We start from the raw sequence: 21,500 nt of genomic DNA, 5'->3' as shown, positions 1-21,500 counted from the left end.
GATTCATTGGTACAACTGTAGAGGCTGTGAGATGTGCAAATCTGCATTCTCTTTGCAATATAGTTGATTTTTGTCAGTAATTTTAATTCATCTTCAACTCTAATTTGAGTAGCATTCCTCTGATTAATAAAACAAGTTGAGAAGAGGTTGACTAGTTCTCACTAATTTCTTCCTAATTGGATCTGCAGACACTTTTAAGTATGTGCCTTAATTTTATATGTAACAGCATACACACCCAACAGATTCCTCTATAGATGTGTCCCCTTTTCATCACGTTCTGTTTAGCCAGCAAACACGGTCTAGATTTCAGATGACATATTCAGCTGCTTTGAGATAGCTCAGTTTCCATATATTTCATGCTATACAATGAATCCTATTTTCCTCACCCCGTTTGCAACCAATTCTTGCAACCTTTCTCATTATAGGTACAGGATCCTTAATGCCTCAGCCATTCCAGAAGGCCAATTCATTGACAGCAAAAAGGCTTCAGAAAAGCTTCTTTCCTCCATTGATGTTGACCACAACCAATATAAATTTGGCCACACCAAGGTAAAGCCCTTGTTGAAGAGTAGGTATAATTAATGGCAAAATATTTTGTTTGTTGAAAGTATTTATTGAATACAAAACCAGCCTTCATGATGATTATAAACAAAGTACACCACTAGCAAGAAGGAGTACAGAAAACCTGTCTGGTTCCTGTGTGAGAGGCAGTAATGCCAGCCCTCGGAAACACACTACCAGAATGATCCAGCATGGCTGCAACTAGATTTTCCCCTGCCAGTTGAACACATTTATATCAGTGCATGTTAGACAGGCTCAGACAAGTTTGGACAGTCCTATTTTTCAGGGGATTTAGGTACACAAAGTCTATCTTCCATATCCAAAGCAGTGTTAGGTGAGACACTGATTCTCTCGTCAGCACAACCAAGGCAGTGCTATCTCTGGACACAAACCCAACCACCTCCGCTACTAAACACACACAGAATCATAGAATGGTTTGGGTTGGAAGGGACCTTAAAGGTCATCTGGTTCCATCCCCTCTGCCATGGGCAGGGACACCTTCCACTAGACCAGGTTGCTCCAAGCCCTGTCCAACCTGGCCTCAAACACTTCCAGGGAAGGGGCAGCCACAGCTTCCCTTGGGAACCTGTGTCAGTGTTTCATCATGCTCAGAGGAAAGAATTTCTTCCTAATATCGACTCTAAAGCTACTCTTTTTCAGTTTGAAGCCATTCCCCCCTTGTCCTGTCACTCCAGGCCCTTGTAAAAAGTCCTTCTCTATCTTTTTTGTAGGCTCCTTTCAGGTCCTGGAAGGCCACAATTAGGTTACCCAATTCTGTGAACCTTTCCTCAAAGCAGAGGTGTTCCACCCCTCTGATCATCTCAGTGTCTCCTCTGGCCTCACTCCAAAAGTCGATGTCCTTCTTGTGCTGTTCCCCAGGGCTGGAGCAGCTCTGCAGGGGGGTCTCACCTGAGGGGCAGAGGGGCAGAATCCCCCCCTCCCCTGCTGCCCACACTGCGGGATCAGCCCAGGGCATGGAGGGTTTCTGGGCTGGGCCATGTCCAGCCTCTCTCCCCCCAGCACCCCCAAGTCCTTCTCCCAGGGCTGGGCTCCATCTGTTCATCCCCCAGCCTGGATTGATCCCGGGGGTTGCTCCAACCCCAGTGCAGCACCAGCAGGTGGTCTTGTTAGACTGCATGAAATTCCCATAGGCCACTGCTTGAGCTTGTCCAGATCCCTCTAGATGGCATCACCATGTATGCTTCTCAAGCCAGTTCTAAGAAAGTTACAGACCAAATCTTAAGCCTGACAGAGAAGGGTGGAGTACAGCAAAGAGACAGAGTAGGATATAGTACTAAGTTGAAAGTTGACTCTTTAATTTAATAACTATTGATGAGCTAGATCTTCATGACTTACACTGGAGCAGCCACTAAACAACACTGCAATAATGTGATTAGATCATACAGAGCGATTTGTCATGAATCACAGGAACACTGAGGATTTGAATACTGACACAAAATTTCTCCAGCTGTTAAACCTTTACTTTTCCAAAACTGACTTGTACTACCCTGCATCAGCTGTCAATAGCCACGTATCCACCTAAGCCTCAAACTATTTGACTCTCTTTTATGTTATAGGTGTTTTTCAAGGCAGGTCTTCTGGGACTCCTAGAAGAGATGAGAGATGAGAAGCTCGTGAGCCTGATCACTCACACACAAGCTATGTGCAGAGGGTACCTCATGAGAATTGAATTTAAAAAGATGAATTCAAGAAGGTAATATAAGAAAACACTAACGATCATACTGTGTCAGACCAAGGGTCCATCAATGCAGTGTATGGTCTCAGACAAAAAACTGTCATTGGAGAAGAACCTTAGAAAGTGGGAACAAAGCAATTATAAACTAACAGCTTCCTCACAACAGCCTCACAAATTCTAGCAGTGGCTGTTTAGCAATTAGATCATGCAGCTGGACCATGATACTTAGTATTTAACTAGAAACCTTTTCTCCAGAAATGCACTTACTGTTTTCAACATTTAAAGAACCCTGTGACAGAAACAGACAACTGAACAAGGGCTAAGGTTTGTCTGATTTGAACATGTTGTCTCATCATTTCACTGGATCACATTGGTTTTGTAAGGAATGACATACAACCACTCTGCTCTACTTTTCTTTAATTTCCTTTCCTGTCTCCATCATCTAAGATGAACAATTCTACCTTGTACAGAGAAGGTACTTCATCCTTTCAATTCCATACTTTCAGCTATTCCACATGCAAAATTTAGAGTGCAGGAGCGGCAGCACTAGGCAAGTCAAGCAAACTTTCTCAAATGTTGTCGACAAGTGAAAGCTTTAGGGGGAGCAAGGCTTGCGTAAATGTACAGGATGCTCTGCCAACCAGCTGCTTTTATTTGTAATACTGTGCAGCATATATTTAGCTCAGATGTTTCTTGAGCCACACATAGTTTCTAAGATTTCAATAACTTACTGAATTTCCCTGCAAGGATTTGTCAAATCTCCCTTTGAACTTTGAGCATCAACATCTTTTTGCATTCAATACCATTAAAAAATTTCTTTTTTTCAGTTTCTGTTAATAATTTCTAATATGACATTTGCTATTTTGAGTAACCCCAAAAGCATCAAGCTACTGTTTCTACAATTGACAGAAACTGCTAGATTTGTAATCTCAGCAGGAGTACTTCAAGGATTCAGTTTTCACTCTGGTATATACCTGAGCACTTGCATTTTCCTTAAGACTGAGGAAAGTCTCAGAGACTGCCAGCCAATATGCCAGAGAAGTTTGTCTGTTTTGGAGTATTTCTCCTTCATGTATCATGACATAGTTGTCATTCAAGTTACCAAACCAGCCATTCTGCAGTAAGGGCCTAGAAATGACTCTTTAATAAAAGCGAGGGAGGTGACGAAGAAAAGTCTTTGTGGTAAATAATGAGAGTATGTTTCCAGTTAAAGTCTCACACTCTCATGAACTGTTTTCATGTGTTTTCAGAGAATCCATTTACATCATTCAGTACAACATTCGTGCATTCATGAATGTCAAACACTGGCCCTGGATGAAGCTGTACTTCAAGATCAAGCCCTTGCTGAAGAGTGCAGAGTCTGAGAAGGAGATGGCCAACATGAAGGAGGAGTTTGAGAAAACCAAGGAGGAGCTTGCAAAGTCTGAGGCAAAAAGGAAAGAACTGGAGGAAAAAATGGTGACCCTGTTGCAAGAGAAAAATGATCTACAGCTTCAGGTCCAGTCTGTGAGTAACTTCCATTTTCAGATTCACCCCATTTCCTCTTACTCTGCTGCTCTTTCCCTTCCCTTTTCCATTGTCCTTCATAAATAGACATGTAAAAGGAACAATGCTTTGTATCTGGTCTTTTCACTTACATCTAAGCAAAGTGAGCACAAAGCACATAAATTAACACCAGTTACAGGAAGTTCCAACTGGACTCCTAGATAAACCTACTTTACCATTAAGCAATCACCAGTGGAAGAATCAGACGTCCCACAGTATATACAATGTGATTCTCACAGTGGTGTCTGATTCTGGATGAAATATATGCTGTTTCCACATCTGCTGATCATTAAACATGGAGCCAGGACAGGGGTGCTTTTCTGTCAAAGGCAGGACTGAATCTGTGCAAACTGCTTTTCTCTGGAATACTGCTTGACAGAGACTGAAATTGCACATGTCAGGTTCTAATAGGTAATACCAAGGCCAAAGGCAGTCTGGTGCAAGTGGACCTGTCACTTGTTGTCATGTGCTTTTGAATCAGTTGAGTTTCAGCAAGAGTCCTATATTGTTTCACATGTCAAAGCTTTTACCTGTATCTGCTAAACATCAGATTCATTATCTGAATCCTTCTTCAGAACTTAACCTCACTGAGTTTTCTGAGTTTCTTTGTACCTTTCCTGGTACTCAGTGCTCTGTTCTCCCAAACCCACCCAGTTTACAAGCATTTGGGACTTCAATTTAACACCTTAATTCATAGAATTGTTGAGGTTGGAAAAGACCTGTAAGATCATCAAATAAGTCCATCAATAGTAAGTCCAGCACTGCCATGTTCAACCCTAAACCATGTCCCTCAGTGTCACATCCACACAAGTTTTGAACACCTCCAGAAATGGTGATTCTACCACTTCCCTGGGCAGTCTGTCCCAATGCTGACCACCCCATTGAAGAAATTCTTCCTAAGATCCAGTCTGAACCTTCCCTGGCGCAACTTGAGGCTTGTTTCCTCTTGTCCTGTCACTTAGGAGCAGAGCCCAACCCTCCCTGGCTCCCCTCTCCTATCAGGGAGCTGGAGAGAGAAATAAGGTCCACCCTGAGCCTCCTTTTCCTCAGGTTGAGCCCCCTCAGCTGCTCCTGGTGCTCCAGACCCTTTCCTAGCTCTATTCCCTTCTCTGGACATGCTCCAGCCCCTCAATGCCTTTCTTGTCGTGAGAGGCTCAAAACTGACCCCAGGATCTGAGATGCCTCAGCAGTGCCAGCACAGGGGTCAGTCACTGCCCTGGTCCTGTTGGCCACGCTATTGCTGACACAAGCCAGGTGCTCCTGGCCTTCATACCCATCTGGGCACACCTGGGCTCACGTTAAGCTCCTGTCACTAACACCTTCAGGTCCTTTTCCAGCTTTCCAGCCCCTCTGCCCCTAGCCTGGAGCACTCTGTGGGGTTGTTGTGACCCAAGAACAGGACCGGGCACTCGGCCTTGTTGAAGCTCACGCCTTGGCCCCTCGATCCACCCTGTCAAGATCCCTCTGCAGAGCCTTCCTGCCCTCCAGCAGCTCAACACTCCCACACAACTTGATATCATCTGTGACCTTGCTGCAGGTGCCCTCTGTCGTCCTAGGAGACAGCAGATACCTGTCCTCGTATTCTGCCTAGAATACATCAAAGTAGCATTAATTTAGACAAAATTTTATCTGTTAATCATGTGTCACAAAATGTTAGCTATAGTGAAAGTTGCAGGCTACAATCTAGGTTGAGCTTGACCCATCTTGGCTGAGAGATTAAAGAATGATGGGAACCAGATTAGGCTCATGTGAATAAACTGGGGAAAGACAGTCTGACATATCATTAGAGTTAAAGGAGCTTATTAAAGACAGACTCATCTACTGTTCTATGAAAGTTGACTTTGAATGCTGTATGTTATACAAATCCACATCTAAGACGATGGTTCCATGATGGTAGTATTCCAGTTTTCTGTCCACCTATTTATCTTACTAATTCCTTGCAAGCTCCTTGTTACGACTGAACCCTGTGAGTCTATTGTATGATATTGTAGTCAAACTATTTGACCAGCTAAAAGGAAGTGTCTCTACCATGGGATTATACTCCTCTTTCCTAGCCATGGCTGAACAGGATAATTTCCTCATGATTGAATCACAGGCATTACTGCCCTGACTTGTGCAATCAATTTTGTGGATATGGAACTTGAACTTGTTGCCTTTTGTCATTGTTATGATAAATATAATGAGCATTCAATATGTTCTGACAGGAGAGTGAAAATCTAGCTGATGCTGAAGAGAGATGTGAAGGACTCATTAAAAGTAAAATCCAGCTGGAAGCTAAAATTAAAGAACTGAATGAAAGATTGGAAGATGAAGAGGAGACAAATGCTGAACTGACAGCAAAGAAGAGGAAACTTGAAGATGAGTGCTCCGAGCTGAAGAAAGATATTGATGATCTTGAAATGACTCTGGCCAAAGTGGAAAAGGAGAAGCATGCAACAGAGAATAAGGTGACAGAGAAATTGGGGAATTATTCTTCCCCAGACAGTTTTCACAGACAGTTGTCAGTTTTGTGGAAAGTTGCAGTCATTCTTAAGTGTTCTGAACAGAAGTGAGATGCGCCCAAGGCATGGGTGAGAGGTATTCTCACTAAATCAGCTGCCAGAATTTTTTCTGTTAAAATTTTAATTTTTTCTTAGGAACAATGTATTTTCTGTGACAGTTCAAAAAGAGTTAAGAGGTTGTTATGGTGCTTTATAGAGAATTTTCATATTTGCCTATTTGCAGTCTTAAGGAATCAGTATATTTGTGTCTCCTGTGCATAATGGAGGACTACAATGCTTGTGAGCAACTCAGCATAGAACAGCTATGCTGGTTCTTTCTCACATGCACAAGAACTGATTTTGCAGATGTTAAATGTTTTCTTATGATGTATTTAAGAAGACCAGGTTTCAGCTAGGATATCCTTCCCTTCCATTGACCTGATGATACAACGAGAGTCCTTCCTGATTTGTGGTGTTCATACTGTCAGTGTAGCAAGGACGGTCTATATCAAGTGGTCATTAACTCACTTATCTCCCAGGAAATGCACATGTACATCTCTACAATCAATATGAAGAAACAGAATTGAGTTATATATGTTAGAATTCAAAAGTCCATGTGTGTGGGGACAGTGTTCTGCCCTGCTGTAGAAACAATGATGGCAGAGCTGTAGCTACAATGTTGAGTTCCCTCCACTGCCATTACTGAGATCAATACCAGATCTTGTTTGCAATTACAGATGTGTTGAACATTGCTACACTAATGCCTAGAGAAAATCTAGCTAGTGGTGTGTATTAGGATGAGGGAGTGTCCTATAGGATATCAGGGCCATTTCCACACTTAGCAGCATGGATTTTCCTTATCTTTACTGTCAGGCTTTCCCATTCAAATGTGACAAATGGGAAGCAAGGATTAGGCAGGCTAATGCACAGACCTGATGCATTTGAGATAAGGTTGCTGATATGCAAGGCTCTATTGAAGTACAAGGAATTTCCAAGATAAAGCTAGCAAAGCCCAGTTAGAAGCCCCTCCCCTAAACATGTGATTGCTTGTTCCACAGGCATAAGGGTTTTTGTCACGTCATTGTGTTTCTTTCAGTTTTACAGAAAACTTAACATATCTTTGGTTATGTTTGCCACTTGATCATATCTTTTTAAAGAACCTGACTTGCTGAGAATTTACAGCTGTTTTCATAGCAAAATATCACATGCAGGAGAGACATTTCTTGAGCAAGAGCAATTCAGAGGGCTTTTGTAAATCCCAGTGGGAAATGCTTTCAGAGGCAAGTGAAGATCCAGAACATGTTCCACTACAGAATTCAGTAGGATAGGGCTGGGAGTCAAAAATAACTAAAGCAAGAATTCCTACAAGCAGAACCAGAGAGGTCAGACCCTCAGGCATGACACTTGCTGCTGCCCTCATCACAATCAATATAAACATACTGTGGAGAGTTGACTACATTCATGCAAGAGCTTGCAAGGATGCACTCACTGTGTTCTTGGTGTGCCATTTCTCAAGGCATCCCTTCATAGTATGGATGCTGGCTGTCTGACAGGTTAAGAATCTTACTGAAGAGATGGCAACTCTGGATGAAAATATTTCTAAACTCACTAAGGAGAAAAAGGCCTTGCAGGAAGCCCACCAGCAGACGCTGGATGACTTGCAAGTTGAGGAAGACAAAATCAGCACACTCACCAAAGCCAAGACCAAACTGGAGCAGCAAGTAGATGATGTAAGTAAAAGTTTTCAACTCCTGTATATAGATGCTCTAACATATTAGAAGAGACTAGAAATCTGTAATTGGGAGTATAAGCAACACCTAAAGTAATTGAGCCAGCTCTAATAATTTCAGCTAATTAACAGGGAATTGTAGAATGCAGTACATTTTTCATGTTCATCACTGGGCATTTCAGCATTGTAGACTTCTGTAACCTGATTTAAACCATTAGCTGGAGCAGGACACCTGTGACAGTTTGAAAGTTGCTACACAGTTATTTGTGTGTGCATATACTCCAGGAAGTTATGAATACTGGGAATTCGTCCATATTTAGCGGTCTGTATGCTAGAGACTGCAGCCACTGGAAAATTTTAATTTCTGTTTTTTTAAAAAACTTTTATTTCTACTGTGCACAGCCAAGCTGTGGACAGCTCAATGACTGAAATCAAATCACCATGGCAGCTCTGATCTCACAATGAGAGTGTAGCACAGGTGGAGATAATCTGATTGTTTTCTCTATGCATCGATTTCCAACTTAGTTAGATTATTAAAACAAGAATAGTTACTTTCAAAGTAAAATTTATGTGTTTCAAAGTATATTATATGTGTTTTAGCTTGAAGCATCTCTGGAACAAGAGAAGAAACTGCGAATGGACCTTGAGAGAGCAAAGAGAAAACTGGAGGGTGATCTGAAAATGTTTCAGGATTCCGTCATGGATCTGGAAAATGACAAGCAACAGATGGATGACAGGCTAAAAAAGTATTGCACTGACTTCTTATGCTCTGAATTCTGAAATTCAGGTTTTATCTTAACTGTATTGCATTTGCCCTCTTGTTCTTTAACAGAAAAGATTTTGAAATTAGCCAGTTGCAAAGTAAAATTGAAGATGAACAGGCTCAAAGTTCTCAGCTGCAAAAGAAAATTAAGGAGCTTCAGGTAAAGTCTAAAGAGTTATTAATACTTCTAATAGCAAGAACAAGTTTCTTAGAATTAATTGATATTTATTCTTACACCATTCTACAAAAATATTTTCTCTCAAATGAATAACCATTAATATGGACTCTGTGTGCTGTTCCCATCTCAGGGCACTTTTACAGTGACTCTGGCCTCTAATCATACATAAATAGGTAGGAAATGTTTTAGGTGAAGACTGTTATAGGCTTTAAAAATGCCACTGAGAATGGCTTTTCTAAGGAAACAACAGATTGTGACATAATGTGTCATGATCAGGACAAAGATCACCTTCTAAATGCAGAGCCAGAAGACAGCTCTCTTCAGTGCTATTATGCCATGACTGCTCATCTCAAAGTCTCTTCCATCCTGTTTGCTGATGGAGAAGGGACACTGTTTTGTTCTGGCTTGCCCTTTGGAAAATTTTCAAGAAATTTGCATTGGTTTACATTTTCCAGTGACACCACATCTATTTCTTCAGAAAAGTGCAATTCTAATTTCTTCACAAAACAATAAATCCATTCTGAGCTGTAACATAAAATGAAGTATCAGATTTTACATTCACTGTTGTTCCAAAGCTGAATATTGCATGTCCTAGGACCCAATTCAGTGAAGTTTCTAATGGTGCTTTTCTTTCTACGCTTCTATAAATGGATGTGAATGTTTGCTCTTTATTCCTTAATAATAATTTCAAATCTGTTTATTCAGAAGTCCTCTTTTAACCAATTAACTCTCTCAGGCCCGTATTGAGGAACTGGAGGAGGAAATCGAGGCCGAGCGAACCTCTCGCGCTAAAGCAGAGAAGCATCGGGCTGACCTGTCCAGGGAGCTGGAGGAGATCAGCGAGCGCCTGGAAGAAGCAGGAGGGGCGACGGCAGCTCAGGTGGAGATGAACAAGAAGCGGGAGGCAGAATTCCAGAAGATGCGCCGGGACCTCGAAGAGGCCACGCTGCAGCACGAAGCCACGGCTGCCGCCCTGCGCAAGAAGCACGCGGACAGCACAGCTGAGCTGGGGGAGCAGATCGACAACCTGCAGCGCGTCAAGCAGAAGCTGGAGAAGGAGAAGAGCGAGCTCAAGATGGAGATTGATGACTTGGCCAGTAACGTGGAGTCTGTCTCCAAAGCCAAGGTTGCTGCACGGGAAGAAATGTTTCTCATCATTACCATTGTTGTTCTGAACAACTGGATGAGCTGAAGGAGATGCTTTCTGTCTCTTCACAGAGCAATCTGGAAAAGATGTGCCGAGCTCTCGAAGACCAGTTCAGTGAAGTCAGAACAAAAGATGACGAACATGTGCGACTAATTAATGATCTGAACACACAGAAAACACGCCTACAGACTGAGAATGGTATGTCCCCTGATGAGATGTAATACTCCCGTGTCAAGTACTTAAATATGCTGCCTGAATGCCTGTGTATTTTGTAACATGTTCATTACTCAGTGATCTGAACAAAACTCACAATGTAGAATTTCCTCCTGGTGGCAGTCATACAAATGCCACCCAAGGAAACATAAAACCAAACCAAAAGAAGAACTGTCAATCAAAATGAATGTGTGAGTTTGTGATCAGTTTATCTTCTTTCCTCTGATGCCAGCACAGCATTTCTCTTTGACAGATTCTCCTATCGGTGGGAATGATATTGCTTCTAACCCTTCAATTTACCACATTATATCTTGTAATCACTTTCCACACGGCTAGCTGCTCTCATTCATTTGTTTTATGTCTCATATCTCTGTCTAAAAAAATCAACTTTTTCTCGTTAGGTGAACTTACTCGGCAACTGGAGGAGAAGGAGTCCTTGATTTCTCAGTTGACTCGAGGCAAACATGCTTTCACTCAGCAGATTGAAGAGCTGAAGAGGCAACTAGAGGAAGAAAATAAGGTGACTTGCTTTCATTTGGACTGACAACTTGTAAAATAAATAAATGCACTAAAAAAACAAATTAGATTTCTCCTCAGAGAAAGGTGGTGACATCAGAACAGTGAAAATTTTGAACTGTGCCTTGTGGTATAATATAGAGAAGAGACATCAGAAATTAAATAAGGAAGAAAGTTTAAGTCCTTCTCATCAAGACTTCTGAAGTTCAAAAACATGAGAGAAGTGAATAAAATCAGCTCTGTGTGCCTGCCTTACTGCTACTGGAAAATCCTTGAGGCAAAGCAAACAGCAGCAGCCAAAAAAAGGAAATAGAGCAGGAGTGCTTTCACCTTATCTGTCGCTGGATTTATTCTATCTTTTCCTGAAGCATTTGGTGCAGATATGTTTGAGAGGTGGTGTCCCAGGAAAAGATGGACAAGCATCTGACCTTGTTTAATAGCATCAAGTTTGAAACACAGAGTCCCTAATGCTATTCATGTTGTTCCTTCTGTTGCTCTAGCAACTGTAGCAGGGAGATATGAAGCGAAGCTTTGATCAAACTGTAGTAAAAAAAATGCAGTCACACATTGTTAGCGTTTTGACAATTTGTATCATTTTAACTATCAAGGCCAAGAACGCCCTGGCCCACGCCCTGCAGTCTGCTCGCCACGACTGTGACTTGCTCCGGGAACAATATGAGGAGGAGCAGGAAGCCAAGGGGGAGCTGCAGCGCGCCCTGTCCAAGGCCAACAGCGAAGTGGCCCAGTGGAGAACCAAATACGAGACGGACGCGATTCAGCGCACGGAGGAGCTCGAGGAGGCCAAGTACGTGGGGAGTGGGATGGCCTGGAACAAGTAGAAGGATATTTAAGTATAAATGAGTATAACTGAAGGAAATACAGAATACACCTGTAGTGGGAATATGTAGAGCAGTGTGCTTTGTAATGTATTAGGAGTGAAAAGCAGAGTGAGTAGACATTTAAGGGAGGAGTAGAGGTCGAGGCTCAAGAGTGTCTACATAAGAGAATTCCAATGCATTAACTATTGAACTAACCATAGTAGTTGAAAAATCACATTCTTTACACTGCCAATATCGAAAGTGTATTTCTGGTCCCTCTCCACATTGGTACAGTATGTACTTGGGTACGTTTTCTCCCTTCCTATGCACCACTCCAGAGTGCTGTGTCACCCCAGGCTCTTAGCACCACAGCGTTCTATGTTGCTCTCCCATTTCCAATGCCTTTCATGTCCATTTTCTGAGGTCAGAATTTTCCTTTTCTCAGTGGTGATTTTCTCGTTCTGCAGGAAGATGCTGGCCCAGCGCCTGCAGGACTCAGAGGAACAGATTGAGGCTGTCAATGCAAAGTGTGCTTCACTGGAGAAGACAAAGCAGAGGCTGCAGGGGGAAGTGGATGACCTGATGATTGACCTGGAGAGGTCAAATGCAGTCTGTGCAGCATTTGATAAAAAGCAGAAGAATTTTGACAAGGTTCATTCAAAAGACCATGCCAGATCTGAACATCATTAGATATTTGATAGGCCAGGACAAATTCTGAAATTATCAAAGTTCTACACTAACAGTAAGATAAATTGCATCTTACCCAAAGCAAAGTTATGGTAAGGACCACATAATATGACATATGGTAAAGATAAAGTCACTGTGTAAGTAAACCCAGATGACTGCAACAAATGATGAAGTAGCCTTCTGATAGCTTTTTGAAAGCATGAAATCTTTGCAAGGGAGACTGGCAGGATCCATATGTAGTCTTTGGTCAAGCAGACTGAGCAAGTACTCACACGTCAGCTATCAAGCCCTGACTTTTGCCTGGTGCTAGTCTGCCAGCCTTGTATTTGGGTGAGGCAGAGCTTCAGTCATGTAATGTTCCAGCCTGCATTGCCTTTACTAATATTTAAAAGAATCTACACTGTTGGACCAAGTTACGGATGTTGCATACCCCTGTGCCTTGGTCTAGCCTTGTGTGAGAGAATTAAGTGACTGTACTAAAAAGGATGTCTTACAGAGCCATGGTATCAAACTCAGGAGAGAACCAGTAGACTCCAGCCTTTCTTGTTGGAGTCTTCTCCTGAGTACAGGACCACTGGCTCCTGCAGTAATACAAAGGCTCACACATCCTTATTCAGACCAACCACAGTGTCCAGTCTGGTGTCCCATCAAACTCCTGCCTGAGAGTCTGGGGCATGCACTAGTGCTGGATGAAGAGGCACATTTAAGTAGATTCCACCAAAACAGCCAGAGTATGTATCACAGTGAGTTGATTGTCACAGGCAGAGAACAGTCTAAAGCCAAAGACTGCAAGATAGGTCATGCCTCTTGAGTTCTTGTAAAGGTGCAGAGACAGGAGTGTTGCAGAACAGGTCATTCTTATGCTTCTGTTACTCCAGGTCGTGGCTGAATGGAAGCAGAAGTACCAGGAGAGTCAGGCTGAGCTGGAAGCTGCCCAGAAGGAGTCTCGCTCTCTCAGCACTGAGATTTTTCGGATGAAGAATGCCTATGAAGAAATGCTTGACCAGGCTGAGACTGTCAGACGAGAGAACAAGAACCTCCAGCGTAAGTTCAGATATCTGTCACCAGGAATTCACCATGAGCCCTAAGGTGCTTCCACATCTCTGGACTACCAGAACTCTGCCTCTTCCCAAGGTTTTGTTCCTTATAATTTTCCATAAAGGTAGCAAGTTTCTTTCTTGTTCAGTTGATCATAAAGTCACCTGCAAACACATGCCTACAGCTCATTACAGCATCCTACTTCCTCCTCCTTCACACCGTCATGATCCCACACATGGATAGGGACCAAATTAACTGAATAGACAGAAATTATGATGATTCTAAGTTTTTTCAGATTACTTCAGTCAGTCACTGCCACTAGAAAAAATCTGGAGGGCTGTTATCTGTCTCCTGATTATTGGAGGTTTATGCAGCTGTGGCACAGGGGATTGGCATTTAATAAGCAAACTATACAAAGGAAATACAACTCAGATCCTTTTTGTGAGCTGAATGGTCACTGGGGACTGTCTCTGGAGATGTAATTTCACTACCCAGAGGAAGTTGACATTATTTTCTGAGCTCATTCCAGTTGGTCCCTCTCATTTTCAAACTGCACACTGAACTGTGTTCAAATTGCACACTGAGCAGGTTATCAGAAATAAAGATTGCACATGAGAGAAGTGTGCAATTAGCTCGGTTGGTTAAATCTTGGAGCTAATAATTCTAAGGTCACAGGTTCAATACCCTACCCATTCACTGAAGAGTTGGACTCGATCCTTGTAGGTCCCTTCCAACTCAGAATATTCTGTGATTTCATGATTCTGTGATTTCTCCTCACTGCTTCATCCCATTACATCAGCTCTCTTCTGTCACTCCCGTTGCCAAAGAACAATTGCAGGTGCCACTGATAACATTATCTAAGATGAGATGAGTATGTGTTTTCTGGTTGCAGAGGAAATTTCTGATCTGACTGAACAGATTGCTGAGTCTGGAAAAGCAAATCATGGGCTGGAGAAAGCAAAGAAGCAAATTGAGCAAGAAAAGTGTGACCTACAAGCAGCATTAGAAGAAGCAGAGGTAAGTGTCCTCAATAAGGTGCTTGCTTTCAAAGAAATCAAGAATGGGGAAAATTTAAATATATATTTTATATTCCTGATATCCTTAAACTGTCCCAAAGGTGCAGCAAGAAAGCACAGACAGACCAAATAGCTCAGGATCTGCTTCTCTTCCATATTAATGTGGCATTCCTTGCTGTACTACCATGCACAAAAAACCTCAGTCCCAGTCTAAAATTGAGTTCATTTTACATCATCTGTTTGAATTTGCTCCCATAGAAAGCTGAAGAAAAGTAATTTGTACTTCAAAACACTGATAATTTTTGTTTTCTAGTCAGATTAATCAAGGATGTATTCCAAGAAGGTCTAACCAATACTCAGGTTTTCTCAATGTCACCCCCTGCTCAAAGCAAGCTGAATGTTGAAGAAAATTAAGACAATATTTCTTGAGCTCCTCCACTTCGAATGAGTGGGAGTCAGTAACATGTTTAAAGAGGAGTCAGTTCACAGGACATGCGTTCTGATGAACATGAAGAGGTTGCTGGGGATCAGCTGAATCTTGGAGTACACTGGTACACTGTCATGCTTTGCTGGCACAGGCTGTATGCCAGGTCCCACAATTCCATGATTTCTGTCTTCCTTACTGTCTTTGGCTATCCCTCAGTTCTCCATTGCTTCAAATCTTACTTTTTTTTGCCATTCCAGGTCACATTGTAGCTCCTTCAGTTCCCTCTTGTCTGGGTTCTGCCTTCTATTCCCTATCTGCCCTGCCTGTCTCTTGGAAAACATTTTATACTTCTGCATGACCACATCTGATTCTCCACAAAATGTCTTTGAGAGCACTTCATGAGCTGTCCACGGTATGCCTACGGCATACCTCAAAAACAGAATTAACTTAAGTTGGACAGGATCTCTGGAGGTCTTTAGTCCAACTTCCTGGTCAAAACATGGCCCACTTTGAATTTACATTAGGTTGCTCAAAGCCTTGTGTAATTGATCTTTATAATTTTTAAGGATGAATATGTCATACTATTGCTGGACAGCCTTCTCCAGTGCAACACCATTCTCATGGGAAAACACTTTTATCCTCATATGCAGTCAGGATTTCCCTTGTACCAACTGTTGACTGTTGCCTTTTGTCATTTTGCTGTCCACCACTAAGAAGAGCCTCACTTTATTTTCTCTGTAACTTCCCTTAGGTAGAAAAAGAAGTATAAAACAACTGGCACATCTCTAGATCTCACTAGATGGGCGGGCAGTAGGAGAAAGAGGTATTGGGCATGAAATCCATCTGCTCTAATTTATGCATCTAAATGTCATCAATCTAATCCTGAATTAGTCACCATAGGCTGATTCTAGAAGCAAAAAGGAGAAACAGGCATCTCTGGAGAGTTTCTTCTTAAAAGGGATGCCAGGGCTACATCAACTGTTTCGTTCTCTGGATGTCTTATTTCTGTCCACTGGTTGTAAAGAGCCAGTTTTAGGCTTTTAACTCCTTTTAGCTGAAGCTAGATGACACCAGTACCAGAGGGAAAAGGCTGTGTGGAAGGGGAACATGCCCACACAGTCACTGGAATGGGACTAAGGGTAGAGTCCCTAAGCAGAATTCATCATGGAGGTGCAAGAGAAGGCAAGCTGCTTCTGGCAGGAGGCTTGGCTGTCCTATTTTATGTTTTCATACGATTTGTTATCTCTGCAGTGTCAAAATAGCCCTCAGTGCCCAGACCTTGTGGTATTGGAGGCATTTCCCTAAGGAGTATTATTCCTAAATTACCATTTAATATCCAGATGAGGTACAGTGACTCTTGAGTATGTGATAGCAGTTTTTTCAGTACTTGGCCTTTTCTAAAGGTCCACAGTAAGGCAAATACACCTGCCCTGCTGGCTGCAAAGAGTCACATTTCTGCAAGGGCATTTCCCACCAATGGACACTGCAGAGACAAATGATATTTCAACCCTGACAGGGCTCTTTAGAGCACGAAGAGGGAAAAATCTTACGTGTTCAGCTGGAGCTGAACCAGGTGAAGTCAGATATTGATAGAAGGATTGCAGAGAAAGATGAGGAAATTCAACAGCTGAAGAGGAATCACCAGAGGGTATTAGAGTCTATGCAGACCACGCTGGATGCTGAGATCAGAAGCAGAAATGATGCTTTGAGGCTGAAAAAGAAGATGGAGGGAGATCTGAATGACATGGAAATACAGCTGAGGCATGCCAACTGTCAGGTAGCAGAGACACAGAAGCACCTTAAAGCCGTGCAAGGGCAACTCAAGGTAGGGATCACAAGGCTTCTGTCCCACAGGTCTTTGCCATTCACTCTGCTTGCCTCTCAGTCTCATGGTGCTTTCCCCTCCGAAGGATTCCCAGCTCCATTTAGATGATGCTTTGAGAGAGAATGATGACCTGAAAGAGCAGCTTGCCATGGTGGAGCGTAGGAACAATCTGATGACAACAGAAATGGAGGAGATGAGAGCTGCTATGGAGCAGACCGAGCGAGCCCGGAAGGTTTCTGAGCAGGAGCTGACAGATGCCAGTGAGCGAGTGCAGCTGCTCCACTCGCAGGTATTTGGCATCTCCTAGTAAAGGAGATTACCATAGGCATATGGGAGTGGCACAAATGGGGTGGGAATGACCTGTCTTCTGACTGTCCCAACAGAACACAAGCCTCCTCAACACCAAGAAAAGACTGGAAGTGGACATTACTCATTTACAGAATGAAGTCGAAGACAGCATTCAGGAAGCCAGAAATGCAGAGGAGAAAGCAAAGAAAGCGATCACAGATGTGAGTCCTCTTGCTTGCCTCCCTTTCATTTTATACTACCATAGTCACTTTTACACTTTAGAAAGGTATGAATCACGTGGAGGAGAACCAATTCTTCAACAGAAAGTATCTGTGACACACAATTCCTCCCACATGGACCTCAGACAGCCCTGCCCCACTGCTTGCCACAGAACATCCCTTCAGAAATGGTCCTCATGTCCTGCTAGCAGTCTGTATTGAAGAGGCATCTCCTCTCCCCTTCCCCAAACCCATTCACTTTTGCTTCCAGAATAAATGTAATAGACAGGATAGAACAGATGGTGGCAAAATTGCAATAGGAAAAGAGTTATTTGGACTGAGGCCTGTTTAGACACAGTACAGAAAAGCAGAAATTAAGACAAAAATCATACACACTTCTATACAAATGCTAGACATGTAAGAAATAAAAAGAGAGAATATAAATGTTTCATTTAAATAAGACTACAGTTTCACAGCATCAGAACTACCAACGTTTAGGACCATCTAGGACAGGTATATGAAAATGAAACAGAAAATAGTGACACTATTGCATCAAGTCCTGGTGCACCAGTGTCTAGTCCTGCAGTGCTGCATGTCCCCCTGACCTCTCTGCTCTGCCACACTGGGAACAGCTACCCATCCTGGGTCCTGAGGATCTCAGCAGGCACAAGCTTTTCAGTGCAGTTTGAGGTACTCAGGGTCATTTCATTGGCAAAAACTGCTTAGTAGTCTGCCTCTGGCAAATTTAGGCACCAAATAGCCAGACACTCATAATCACTTGGGAGCCCAGAGACACAGAGTGCTAGCTGGTGATACTTCACAAAATCCCTAATTTTCAATGACTTAAAAAATAAAACTTTGGTACCAAGCCATTTGCATGCCTTAATTAATTTTTTCTTTATGTCAACCCTGCCTTTCTCCAAGGTGAAGTGGTTTTAGACTTTGAGGAACAATGATCCTCTTTGTATGACAGATCCTTAGCACAGCTGTGGGCCCTGACTGAGAACTTGCAGGGCCACACACCAGTGAGAAGCTGGGTCTTGCTTCCAGGGACACAGAACTGCCAGGATGGGGAGGCGTATTTGTAACACAACTGTGCCCTACAACCAGGCGGCCATGATGGCAGAAGAGCTGAAGAAGGAGCAGGACACCAGTGCCCACCTGGAGAGGATGAAGAGGAATCTGGAACAGACAGTGAAGGACCTGCAGCACCGTCTGGATGAAGCCGAGCAGTTGGCTCTGAAGGGTGGAAAGAAGCAACTCCAGAAACTAGAAGCAAGGGTATGGTGAAGACTTGGGTAGCCTGAGGTGAAGTTTCTGACTGGGCTTTTGATTGCTGGAACCTCTTGTGAGGGTGGCAACAGGGACAGCCCCAGGTATTCCCAGCAGGTTTGATGAGAGCTACGCCGAGTAGAAAAACATTGCACTGTGGGCAAGGAACTTGAGAATGACCTCATAAACACTGAGTGGGCAAAAATGGGGGCAGATAAATATAAGGTGGACATAGACAGTAACTTTTGTCTAGGGAAAAATAATTTAAAGCATACTTACTTGGGGATGAACTTGGAACTAAAAAATACTGCCCAGACAGGAAGGAGATTGCAGTCTCATCCAAGACAGGTCTCAGAAACTGTTCAATGTGCAGTAGAAGCAAAGACCTAAAAGAGAAAATAATTTGGGCTTCATTAGGAAAGGTGCTGAGAACAAGACAGAGAGCATCCTTGCCACTATATTAAATATACCATGTGTAGTTTTGTTCTCTGCAGCTCAAGAAGGATCTGGGGGTGAAGCCTTATGAGTATTGACAAACAAGACTAGGACTGCTATTTGAAGAGACCAGGACATCTTCACCTGGAGATTAGTTTAAAATAAAAAAAAAGGAAGTACTTTACAAAGTAGGCAGTGAAATTCTGGAATGTGCTGCCATGAGAGCCTATAGAGGCAGGTGGTAAAAGGCTCAAAAAGGGAGTAGAAATCAGCAGGTTTACAGACATACTTAAGGGAACAGGCATAGATATGCCACACTTTACACTTCTAATCTAACGGCTACGGAAACTGGACAAGTGTGAAGGGAGTAGACAGCAGCCAGGTTCCCATGCTGTCCCTAAATAGTATATGCTGCTGCCACTCTCAGAAGTAGAGCATTAGGCTAGGTGGACTACTTGCCTGACCCACTTATTGTGCTCTTCAGCTGTTTCTGTTTCAAAATATAGCACAACTGATTGGGAATTTGGTGCTCTTGGCTTTGAAAGGAAACATCCACACAGAAATAAAAACACTGGAATTCAGGTTTTTCTCATACACATTGCAGAAGAGGGATGGAGCATTGGGAGGTTGTTAAGGACTATTCATGAGGATGAGCTGGAGTCAAAGATAACAAATGAAACAGATTTTCACCATTTACCTGGTGAATATTGATAGATCCTCCCTTCTCTGTTTCAATTTCCTCTTCTCTGACAGATTTAAGCCTAATTCTGATTATAAATGCTCTAAGTATGCACAATTTACCTTTCTATATCCTTTTATAAATAACTATGGATTCATACACTATGTCACAACTAACATAGCATGGTGAGCATTTTTTAGCTAGTCTAGACCCAAGAAGCAATTATGGGAATCTGCCCTGCTCTGTCTGCCACTTTCTCTGCAGCCTTCATCTGCAAAACTCTGGTTCCCAGGATTCTGCAGCAGGATCAGCAGCCATTCTCGGCAGCTTGCTATCTTCACCATAATTCTGTGTTTCAGATTAATGAGTTAGAAAATGAGCTTCATGCTGAGCAGAAACGAGGAATAGAGTCTCTGAAAGGAGCTCGCAAGTACGAACGAAGGCTGAAGGAGCTCACTTACCAGGTATTGCAAATCCTCTGCCCTCTTATGTGGATGACCTCGGTCCATGTTCCAAAGCTGACATGATTTTCACTTCCTACAGTCTGAAGAGGATAAGAAAAATATTCTCCGGCTCCAGGACCTGGTGGACAAGCTGCAGTTAAAAGTGAAAGCATACAAGAAACAGGCTGAGGAAGCTGTGAGTGCAGGTCTTTTTTCAGTGGCCTTGGGTACAGATTTCCAAAAGGTCTGGGCTCTCTAGCTCATTAAAATAATTGAATACTCAGTTTGACAGGGCAACAATGGCCACTGCCTTTGAATATCCTTTATTTTATAAAGACAGCTCAGAACAGAGTGGGCGTAGCTATAATTATCTTGGAACTCTTGCACCTTTGGAGCCACACAAGCCAATTTTCCCAGCTGGAACTGAGCAGGACTAATTGCCTGCCCTCCAACGGGTACTACATAGAAATGCACAGGGTACTGGCCATGCAGGTATGTACCTGTGAGGCTAAACCAGGTGACATTTCTGTGGCACAGCCACGGGTGTTAATGGTAACAAGGCAATGTCATTTGTGTCTGTGTCACCGACAGTGCTGTCTGACTTCCAGGAAGAACAGGCAAACGTCAATCTCTCGCGATGCCGCAAGGCCCAGCACGAGCTGGAAGAGGCCGAAGAACGAGCTGATATTGCCGAATGTCAGGTTAACAAGTTACGAGCCAAAAGTCGTGACATTGAAGGCCCGGTGAGTTGTAGAGATGCAGAAAGGGACCATTCCTATGCAGCCAGTGTCACAAAGGCCTCTGCCCAAACACCTTGAATGCAGCCATAGCTGTATTCCTCCCACTCTTTCACTGGAGTGACCTCAAGGCCAAAAACTGGCACTTATTCAAAACCAGTGTGTTTTGAAAGTCCTTTTGGTGACTCCCAAGAGTCAGACCAAATATGATCACCTCTAAGAATTCAGGTCTTTCAGCAGAATTGGGAGATAATAGCTCTTCATCAGGAAAATGGTAGTACATTTGCAATAGCCACAAACCTGAAACAAGTCCACAAATAATTCAGTTGCTCCAATATCCTCTACATTATTTTCCTTTTTTTATATTTAGAAATCAGAGAAATGAGGTCCATGACCAGAGCTGTGGCAGGCTCCCTCCCGATATGGACTTCTGTGTATCCAGCAGATACCCATTACTTTCTTCAAGTAATTCACTACTTTCTTCAAGTAACCAGGTGTGTGTGTAGCTAATACATTTAGCCAACCCTAAGTAGAAGTTGTGAGAAATAAAAATAAACCCGAGTAATGCTCAGGTGACTGTAAGGAGTATTGATTCACTACAAGATGGACAGTGAGAGTTTGTGACTGGATGCAGCAGGATTGCCAGTGGTTCACTAGGGCATGGGGAGCCCATTCCTGGTTTTTTTCCTCAGTTTTGACTCTCCTGGTTGAGGGAAGCTAACGGTGAATTAGGGAAAACACAGAGAAGATCTCTGTCAAGCTGTAACCAGGGTCTTGAGCTGCTCTGTC

At 42.9% G+C, this 21,500-nt stretch overlaps 1 protein-coding gene across 1 annotated transcript in view; it reads left to right on the top strand.

Annotated features, from left to right (window-relative positions):
* LOC103766649 (myosin-1B) overlaps positions 1 to 21,191 on the top strand; it is a 32,992-nt gene extending 11,801 nt beyond the window's left edge. The window contains exons 18-39 of the mRNA XM_018073096.2: positions 426 to 549; positions 2,139 to 2,275; positions 3,508 to 3,763; positions 6,007 to 6,249; positions 7,836 to 8,012; positions 8,612 to 8,757; positions 8,844 to 8,934; positions 9,689 to 10,078; positions 10,171 to 10,297; positions 10,714 to 10,832; positions 11,437 to 11,633; positions 12,114 to 12,297; positions 13,212 to 13,377; positions 14,264 to 14,388; positions 16,331 to 16,639; positions 16,725 to 16,928; positions 17,023 to 17,148; positions 18,256 to 18,426; positions 19,891 to 19,995; positions 20,075 to 20,170; positions 20,583 to 20,717; positions 21,082 to 21,191. Coding sequence (XP_017928585.1) covers positions 426 to 549; positions 2,139 to 2,275; positions 3,508 to 3,763; positions 6,007 to 6,249; positions 7,836 to 8,012; positions 8,612 to 8,757; positions 8,844 to 8,934; positions 9,689 to 10,078; positions 10,171 to 10,297; positions 10,714 to 10,832; positions 11,437 to 11,633; positions 12,114 to 12,297; positions 13,212 to 13,377; positions 14,264 to 14,388; positions 16,331 to 16,639; positions 16,725 to 16,928; positions 17,023 to 17,148; positions 18,256 to 18,426; positions 19,891 to 19,995; positions 20,075 to 20,170; positions 20,583 to 20,717; positions 21,082 to 21,096 — 3,643 coding nt within the window. The 3' untranslated portion in view covers positions 21,097 to 21,191. The remainder of the gene's footprint in view (positions 1 to 425; positions 550 to 2,138; positions 2,276 to 3,507; positions 3,764 to 6,006; positions 6,250 to 7,835; positions 8,013 to 8,611; positions 8,758 to 8,843; positions 8,935 to 9,688; positions 10,079 to 10,170; positions 10,298 to 10,713; positions 10,833 to 11,436; positions 11,634 to 12,113; positions 12,298 to 13,211; positions 13,378 to 14,263; positions 14,389 to 16,330; positions 16,640 to 16,724; positions 16,929 to 17,022; positions 17,149 to 18,255; positions 18,427 to 19,890; positions 19,996 to 20,074; positions 20,171 to 20,582; positions 20,718 to 21,081) is intronic.
* The last annotated feature ends 309 nt before the right edge of the window (positions 21,192 to 21,500 follow it).

The sequence above is a fragment of the Manacus vitellinus genome, unplaced genomic scaffold (assembly GCF_001715985.3).
Source record: "Manacus vitellinus isolate BGI_N305 unplaced genomic scaffold, ASM171598v3 scaffold_24_pilon, whole genome shotgun sequence".
In the NCBI taxonomy this organism is placed as follows: Eukaryota; Metazoa; Chordata; class Aves; order Passeriformes; family Pipridae; genus Manacus; species Manacus vitellinus.
The sequence above is the reverse complement of the archived record's forward strand: the minus strand, read 5'-3'. Positions and strand labels throughout refer to the sequence as shown.